At 46.3% G+C, this 9,239-nt stretch overlaps 1 protein-coding gene across 1 annotated transcript; it reads right to left on the bottom strand.

Moving 5' to 3' along the window:
* Positions 1 to 5,321: 5,321 nt before the first annotated feature.
* On the bottom strand, positions 5,322 to 6,685 carry LOC137353313 (probable G-protein coupled receptor 139). Its single transcript, XM_068019446.1, has 2 exons — positions 6,598 to 6,685; positions 5,322 to 6,256 (listed from the first exon to the last, which is right to left on the bottom strand). The coding sequence occupies exons 1-2, from the start codon at positions 6,683 to 6,685 to the stop codon at positions 5,322 to 5,324; spliced, it is 1,023 nt and encodes a 340-aa protein (XP_067875547.1).
* Positions 6,686 to 9,239: the final 2,554 nt, after the last annotated feature.

Here is a 9,239-nt window from a genome sequence, read left to right as displayed (position 1 = left end):
TAAATGAGTACTTTGCATCGGTATTCACCGAGGAGAGGGACATGACGGATGTTGAGGTTGGGACAGATGTTTGATTACTCTCGGTCAAGTCGGCATAAGGAGGGAGGAAATGTTGGGTATTCTAAAAGGCATTAAGGTGGACAAGTCCCCAGGTCCGGATGGGATCTATCCCAGGTTACTGAGGGAAGTGAGAGAGGAAATAGCTGGGGCCTTGAGAGATATCTTTTCAACATCCTTAAACACGGGTGAGGTCCTGGAGGATTGGATAATTGCTAATGTTGCCCCCTTGTTTCAGAAGGGTAGCAGCAATAATCCAGGTAATTATAGACCGGTGAGCCTGACTTCAGTGGTAGGGAAGCTGCTGGAGAAGGTACTGAGGGATAGGATATATTCCCATTTGGAAGAAAATGGGCTTATCAGTGATAGGCCACATGGTTTTGTGCAGGGAAGGTCATGCCTTACCAACTTAATAGAATTCTTTGAGGAAGTGACAATGTTGATTGATGAGGGAAGGGCTGTAGATGTCGTATACATGGATTTCAGTAAGGCGTTTGATAAGGTTCCCCATGGCAGGCTGATGGAGAAAGTGAAGGCGCATGGGGTCCAACGTGTACTAGCTAGATGGATAAAGAACTGGCTGGGCAACAGGAGACAGATAGTAGCAGTGGAAGGGAGTTTCTCAAAATGGAGACGTGTCACCAGTGGTGTTCCACAGGGATCCGTGCTGGGACTACTGTTGTTTGTGATATACATAAATGATTTGGAGGAAAGTATAGGTGGTCTGATCAGCAAGTTTGCAGACGACACTAAGATTGGTGGAGTAGCAGATAGTGAAGGGGACTGTCAGGGAATACAGCAGAATATAGATAGACTGGAGAGTTGGGCAGAGAAATGGCAGATGGAGTTCAATCAGGGCAAATGCGATGTGATGCATTTTGGAAGATCCAATTCAAGAGTGAACTATACAGTAAATGGAAAAGTCCTGGGGAAAATTGATGGACAGAGAGATTTGAGTGTCAGGTCAATTGTTCCCTGAAGGTGGCAACGCAGGTCAATAGAGTGGTCAAGAAGGCATACGGCATGCTTTCCTTCATCGGACGGGGTACTGAGTACAAGAGTTGGCAGGTCAAGTTACAGTTGTATAGGACTTTGGTTCGGCCACATTTGGAATACTGCGTGCAGTTCTGGTCGCCACATTACCAAAAGGATGTGGATGCTTTGGAGAGGGTGCAGAGGAGGTTCACCAGGATGTTGCCTGGTATGGAGGGCGCTAGCTACGAAGAGAGGTTGAGTGGATTAGGATTAATTTCATTAGAAAGACGAAGGTTGAGGGGGGACCTGATTGAGGTGTACAAAATCATGAGAGGTATAGACAGGGTGGATAGCAAGAAGCTTTTTCCCAGAGTGGGGGATTCAATTACAAGGGGACACGTGTTCAAAGTGAAAGGGGAAAAGTTTAGGGGGGATATGCGTGGAAAGTTCTTTACGCAGAGGGTGGTGGGTGCCTGGAATGCATTGCCAGTGGAGGTGGTAGACGCGGGCACGATAGCATCTTTTAAGATGTATCTAGACAGTTACATGAATGGGCAGGAAGTAAAGAGATACAGACCCTTAGAAAATAGGCGACAGGTTTAGATAGAGGATTTGGATCGGCGTAGGCTTGGAGGGCCGAAGGGCCTGTTCCTGTGCTGTAATTCTCTTCGTTCTTCTTTGTTCTTCGTTCTTCGTTCGCTCAAAGGTTCTATCAACTCTGGAACAGTTCCTACAGATTGGAGGGTAGTTAATGTACCCCCACTATTTAAAAAGGGAGGTGGAGAGCAAGCAGATCAATCTCTCTGAATTGAATTCACTGAGCTTAGGAATCGCACTGTGAAAAAGATCATTGGCCTCAGTTTTGCTAATGTTCAAACCCTCATGGCATGGCTCACACACCGTCTCCCGCCACCCCCCCCCCCCCCCCCACATTGGGATAAGGTGGAACACAATAGCCTGTTTGAAACCATTAACTTTATTATGATCGTCGGGTCGGGTCGGGTCAGGTGCAAAAAGTTAAAGTTCTCACGCCTGGGTCGAGTTCCGGTTGGATGTGGTCAAGCCGCGCCCGGGTCGGGGGGTTCAATTATATACCCGAAGAGGCCTTTACCCTGGACCAGGTACGCTACATCCCAGAGTTTTGAAGGCGATGGCTATCGAGATAGTGAATGCATTGGCGGTTATCTTTCAAAATTCTGTAGATACTGGAAAGGTTCTGGAGACTGGAAAGTAGCAAGTTAACTATAATACTTAAGAAAAGAGGGAGAGAGAACACAGGGAATTACAAACCTGTTAGTTTGACTTCAGTAGTAGGGATAATGGTAGAATGTATTATAAAGGATGGGATAGCTGGACGCTGAGAAAATTATGATACGATTGGCAGAGTCAACATGGATTTGTGGAAGGGAAATCGCATTTAACAATCCTGATGGAGTGTTTTGAGGATGTTCTTTGTAGCATAGATAAAGAAGAACGAGTGTGTGTGATGTATTTGGATTTTCAGAAGGCTTTTGATTTGGTCCCACGCAGGTGGTTAGTAAAAACCTATTTGAGTTTATGGGATTGGGGATAATATAATAGTATGCATTGATAATTGGCTAACAGGCATAAATGAGGCATGAGGAACAAGGTGTCATTCTCAGGATGGCAGGATGTTACTAGTGGTGTATAGAAAGGATCAGTGATGTTCACAATCTATATAAATGATTTGGATATCTAGACTGAACGTAATATTCCCAAAATTTCTGATTACACAAAACTAGTTGGAAGTATCAGGTTTGAGCAGGATGCAGGGAGGTTTCGGTGTCCTGGACAGGCTGAGTGAATGGGCAACAACATGGCAGATGGGATATAATATGAATAAGTGTGAAGTTATCCACTTTGGTACAAAAACAAAAATGGTTGGCATTTCTTAAATGATGGAAGGTTGGGAATTGTTGATGTTGAAAGAACATGTCTCGAGTCACTATAAACTAGCATGCACATGCAGCAAACAAATAAGAAGGCAAATGGCGTTTTGGCCATCATCACAAGTGGTTATCAGCACAGGAGCAAAGAAGTCTTGCAGCAATTATATGGAGTCTTGGTGATACCGCACCTGGAATATTGTGTACAGTTTTGGTCTCCTCATCTAAGGAAGGATATACTTGCTGTAGAGGGTGTGCAACAGAGGTTCACTCGAATAATCTGTGGGATGGTGGAACGGAGTGATGGAAATAGATTGTGGAAATTGGGCCTGTACTATCTTGAGTTTCGAAGAATGAGAGGTGATCTTATTGACACTTAGAAAATTCTTGCAGGGCGTGAGAGGGTGAATGTAGATAGGATGTCTGCCCTGGGCGCTGAGTCTAAATCCAGGAGACATAGTCACAGAATAAGTTGTAGCCCATTTATGACTAAGATGAGGAAGAATGTCTTCACTCAGAGGGTGGTGAAACTTTGGAATTCTCTAAACCAGAGGGCTGTGGAAGATCAATCATTTAGCATGTTCAAGACAGAAAGCAAAATATATCTGGTTAATAATGATATCAAGGGATATGGGGAGAGCGCCGGAAAGTGTTATAGATGTAGACGATCCACCATGATCTTATTGGAAGACGGAGCAGTATTGACGCGCTGAATTGCCTACTCCTGTTCCTATGTTCCTAAAATTGAGGCGTGGTTTTGCTGTGAGCCATTGTATGTCAACAAGCACAGGGATGATGGGTGAATGGGACTTGATGTGAGTAAGCACATGGCAGCAGGGTTTTGGATGAGCTGAAGATTATGGACGGTGGTCTGTGGGAGACCAGTTAAATGTACAGTGGAATTGTCAATTTCAGATGAATCACAGGCAGTGATGAGGATTTCTGCAGCAAATGGGCTTCGGCGTGGAGGGCGTTGAGAGATGTTTCTGGAGCTGGAAATAGACCGTCTCCGGGACGGCACTGATATCTGGCCAGAGGCTCATTCGGGGTTCAAATATGACATCATGGCTGCTCACAGTATGATTCTGCCACAGATAGTTTCCAGGAGTTGTGGTAGTGGCAGAAGTCAATGGCTTCTATATTACCGAAAATTAGTTCGAGGGCTCGAGAACAGTGATGGAGCGGTCGCGTTGGGTGTTCTCAATATACATATGTTCACTGATTTGTTTTTGGATGATGTCGCCGAGGAGCAGCATGTTGATGAAAAATAGGAGGGGCAAAGAACAGTTGCGCAAATGGAAAGCAAAGCCATTTCAGGTGGTCCTCTGGCTAAGATCAGATAGGTAGGAATAAAACAAGGCACGATCAGTACCACACAGCTGAATGATAGTGGAGAGGCATTTGAAGAGGATGTTGTGGTAAAGTGCGCCAAAGGCTGCAGACCGGCCAAGAAGGGAGAGGAGGGATTTTCTACCGTTGCCAAAGTGACATTGAAGGTCATTTGTGACTTTGCTATGAGCCGTTTCAGTACTGAGGCAGGGACTAAATCCTGATTGTAGGGAAAGTTCGGCATGGATATGGCAGACGATAACACATTCAAGGACTTTGGAGAGGAAACATAAGTTGGAGATCAGGCAGTATTTTACAAGGACAGAGGCTTCAAGGGCTGTTTTATTTTTTTCTTTTGAGAGGAGTTTTGACATATAGTTCCAAGATAGAGGGGCAGTATCTAAATGGACTGAACTGTGAACAATATCGGTTGAAATGGGAGCCAGGATGAGACTCAACCAGCTCTGACTGAGCAGCCGCCAAGCTGCAGATCCGACTGTCAGCTCCTATGCTGAGCGCAGCCCCACTTCCTCAACATGTGTACGATATCCCCGCCCAAAACTCTCACTCATACAGATTGAATCAGGGACCAGGGCGGGGGGTGTGGAGGAGGGGAGAAGCGGGGGCAGGGGGTGCTGCGGTATGGGTGAGTGTGACAGAGAGAGATGGAAATGACCAGTGGGGGAAATGGAAGGGGGATGGAATCAATTAATGTTCCAAAAGTAAAACAAACAACAATAATCAACTAACAAGGGAAGATTTCCAGCCTCTGCAACATTTAGCATTTGTTAGTCCAAGCTTTGCTTTCTGAGCAGACGCTGAGAAACAAACCTGTGGAGATAATTCTTTGGCTGCTGTTCCCTCTGCTGTCCTGAAGTGGACGCTCTGACGCATCCCCCCCCCCCCCCCCCCCCCCCCCCGCCCCGCCACAACCCTCCACTTCCCCCAAGCTTCAACGCCAAACATGCCAACTCCCCGTGTCATTTGTTTATTTCGTGTCATACAGCTGTCCGTCATCTCTTGGGGCAAATATTACATTCATTGATGAACTTACTAGACTCCGCCTCTGGATTCCTGTCTATTGTTTTGTCCTTTCATTAATTGAATAATTAATGTCACCGGATATTTCACCACACTCTTGACCTGTTCTCTGAACTTGGAATGAGTAGCGCCATAAATAAATGTGTTTGTGCAGCAACTTAAACTCAGCAGCATAAATCCAACTTGTAGAACTATATATTCGGAATCGTTGTAAACCCCAGGATCTCTTCCTGTAATGTTATAAAATAAGAAATCTATGAAATATACCAACCACAGAAGTATGAAGTTGCCAGATATGGTAAAGAGTAATATCACAGACTTCCTTCTGCTCTCCATTTCTGGGTCACTGCAATTCGCTCCCTTGCTCTGACACCTGAGTCCCTTACGGACTCGACTGGCCACTAAAATGTACCTGACCGTCAGAGCATTGAGTAACAGAATTAAAGCAAATGGGAGTAATGGGGTTAAAACCTTATCAAACCAATCAAATCCCACCCATCCGGGCTCACTAAAATAGCTTGGCTTTGTATAACAGCCCCATGGTACATTGTCGGTTATCTCTCCAGGGTCATGTGCAAAATAGAAGGGAATGTTTTTGAGACAGAGTAGAATACAGGTTGTTGCTAAAACCACAACTGCAGTTTTCTCAGTGCAATATTTTGCTTTCAGCTTCTGGGAAGCGATGAGCACAAATCGATCAAAAGTGAAAGCAACTGTGAACCAGACAGAACAGTCTGTGGCTGCATGACTCAGGAAAGCGATAACACGACACACAGAAGGAATGTTTAGGTAAGGTGGCGGGAAATAATAATAACCGATAGTCCACAGTATCACCATAGTGATAATGAAAAGCAGATCCGCTGTTGCCATCGTCACCAGGTAGCGAGTGGTGCAGGTTGAAAGGCCGCACTTTCCCCAGGACAGGATCACAATCGCCAGTAAATTAGCTGTAAGAGACAGAAAGAAAAATGGTCCTTGAAATTACTGATCAAACAAGCTCCGATTCTAACCCAGACACTAAGGTCAGTATTTACGTGCCACAAACAAGTGCATTGAATGTGGGTCAGAGGATATAGAATCTCAACCAGGGATCTAACCCCGCCTCTAAGAGCCCTACTTCCAGTTTCAACAGAGGCACGACAAGAAGCAATGAACCGAGTGCTTTCAGGATGAAGGTCAGCGTATTAACTAGATAATTGAAACCACCGGCCTCAAATTTCAAGTGATTCGCAGGCTATTCTGAATGCCCAGCTTTCCCCATTAGATCTGAACCCCAGCACAAATTCACCTGGGATGCATTGGTCTCCCTCCACCCAGCCTTGGAATGGAAATCCCCCACAATCTGAACCACCACAATGTCTGGGATTGGACTCCATTCATATTGTCTTTGATTGGATATTCCACGCTATCTAAACCACAAGAGTATCGGGGATTGGTCTCCCTCTACCCTGCCTGGGATTGGACATTCCCTGCAAATTAAACCACCAAAGTATCAGGGATTAGTCTCCCTACAGCCGGTCTGATATTGGATTTATCCTGCAGTCTAAACCACCAGAGTATCGGGGAATGGTCTCGGTCCAGCCTGCCTGGTGTTGTACATTCTCCGCAATCTAAACCTCTAGAGTATCAGGGATTGGACTACCTCCACCCTATCTGGGGTTGGATATTCCCCGCGATCTAAACTACCACAGAATCGGGGATTGGTCTCCCTCTAGCCTGTCTGTGATTGGACATTCCTCACAATCCAAACCAGCAGAATATCGGGGATTAGTCTCCCACCAGCCTGTCTGGGATTATACATTTCCCACATTCTGATCCACCACAGTATTGGAGAATGGACTCCCTCAACACTGCGTGGGATTGGCCATTCCCTACAATCTGACCCACTGCAGTGTCGGGGTTTGGACGACCTGGGAGACCGAGTGACAGCAGCGTTGTTTAAAAAGAACAGCGACAGCGGGAAAGAAGGAGATTGAGTGAGACCAGTGTTGTTTAAAAAGAGCAGCGACAGCGAGAAAGAGTGAGACTGAGTGAGAACAGTGGTGTTTAAAAAGAGTAGCGACAGCGGGAAAGGAGACTGAGTGAGATCAGCGGTGTTCAAGAAGAGCAGAGACAGCGGGAAAGAAGGAGACTGAGTGAGACCAGCGTTGTTTAAAAAGAGCAGCGACAACGGGAAAGAAGGAGACTGAGTGAGACCAGTGGTGTTTAAAAAGAGCACGGGCAGCGGGAAAGAAGGAGACTGAGTTAGACGAGCAGTGTTTAAAAAGAGCAGCGACAACGCGCCTGAGTTTTGAAAAAAAACAGTAATATCATAGGAGAGCTGCAATTTGATTGGTTGGTGAGTATCAGCTGTTAGAATATTTAAAAAAAAGGAGTAAGCTTTTTTGTTGAAAATAAAACCTCTGGTGATGAGGTGACTATTACTGAAGTCTTTTTTTAAGTACTTTAGATTGAAGCGGGTAGAAAGGGCCCCTATTCTAACTAGTATTTTTTTCAATTAAGAGAGTAACAAATTAACCTAAGGGCAAGTCATGGCAGGAGAGCTCAGCCCCGTGATGTGTTCCTCCTGCACTATGTGGGAAATCGATCATGTGTGCAGGAGGTTTATCCATCTTCAGCTACTGGCTACCCGAAATACGGAGCTGGAGCTGCGGGTGGATTCAGTCTGGAGCATCAGCGATATTGAGGATGTCGAGGATAGCACGTTTAGTGGGGGTGGTCACACCGCAGGTAATGGCTGCACAGGCAGAACAGAGATGGGTGACCACCAGACGGAGAAATAGGCATAGGCAGTTAATGCAGGAGTCCCCTGTGGCCATCCCCCTCTAAAACAGATATAACTCTTTGGATACTGTCGGGGGCTGACCTCAGAGGGGAAAGCAGCAACATCCAAGTTCGTGGCACCATGGAGGTCTCTGCTGCACAGCAGGGAAGACAAGGGTTGGAAGAGCTATAGTGATGGGGGGTTTTATCGTAAGAGGTGCAGGTTGGCGCTTCTGTGGTCACAAACGAGCCTCCAGGATGGTATGCTGCCTCCCTGGTGCTAGGGGCAAGGATGTCTCGGAGCGGCTGCAGAACATTCTGAAAGGGGAGGATGAGCAGCCATAGGTCATCGTCCATATTCGTGGTAACGACATAGGCAAAAAAAGAGATGAGGTCCTGCAAAGTGAATATAGGGAGTTAGGTAGAAGGTCAAAAAGCAGGACCTCCAGGTTTGTACTCTCAGGTTTACTCCCTGTGCCACGTGTTAGTGAGGGTAGGAATAGCAGGATCAGGAAAATGAATGTGTGGCTGAAGAGCTGGTGTAGGCGGGAGGGCTGCAGCTATTTGGATCATTTTCTGGTGCAGAGCTGACCGGTACAAGAAGGACGGGTTGCATCTAAACGGGAATCGGACCAATATCCTTGCGGGAAGGTTTGCCAGCACAACTCGGGAGTGTTTAAACTAATCTTGGGGGGGGGGGGGGAGTGGGGGAGGGGCGTTGGTGGGACACCAAGTAGTAGTCTCTCAGTAGTTGAGGCAAATGTAGAGGTTAAAGCAAGCAAGTCCAGTAAGTAGGCCGGGCAGGGACAGGACAGGGAGCGTGGAAGGTCTGGTAAGCTAACTGCATTTACTTTAACGCAAGAAGCCTTACCGGTAAGGCAGATGAACTCAGAGCATGGATCAGTACATGGGATTGTGATATTTTAGCTATTATGGAAACGTGGTTGAGGGATAGGCAGGACTGGCAGCTCCATGTTCCAGGGCATCTTTCTTTCCGGTGTGATCGAGGTGCAATTAAGAGAGGAGGGGGAGTTGCACTATTGATTAGGGAGGACATCACGGCAGTACTTAGAGATGATATCCCGGGGAGAATGTCCAGCGAAGGCATAGGGAAGAACTTAGAAATAAGAAAGGGGTGATCACTTTGATGGAATTATACTATAGCCC

The sequence above is a fragment of the Heterodontus francisci genome, chromosome 41, assembly GCF_036365525.1.
Source record: "Heterodontus francisci isolate sHetFra1 chromosome 41, sHetFra1.hap1, whole genome shotgun sequence".
Taxonomy (NCBI): Eukaryota; Metazoa; Chordata; class Chondrichthyes; order Heterodontiformes; family Heterodontidae; genus Heterodontus; species Heterodontus francisci.
This window is presented reverse-complemented; position numbering and strand designations above follow the sequence as displayed.

What these genes read in the sequence shown, in the direction of transcription:
- LOC137353313 (XM_068019446.1), bottom strand. Translation starts at nt 6,685, where the DNA reads ATGGAGTCCAATCCCAGACATTGTGGTGGTTCAGATTGTGGGGGATTT. An exon ending in GGGAGACCAATGCATCCCAG is followed by an intron (nt 6,257 to 6,597) that starts GTGAATTTGTGC and finishes TGTCTCTTACAG; the next exon opens with CTAATTTACTGGCGATTGTG.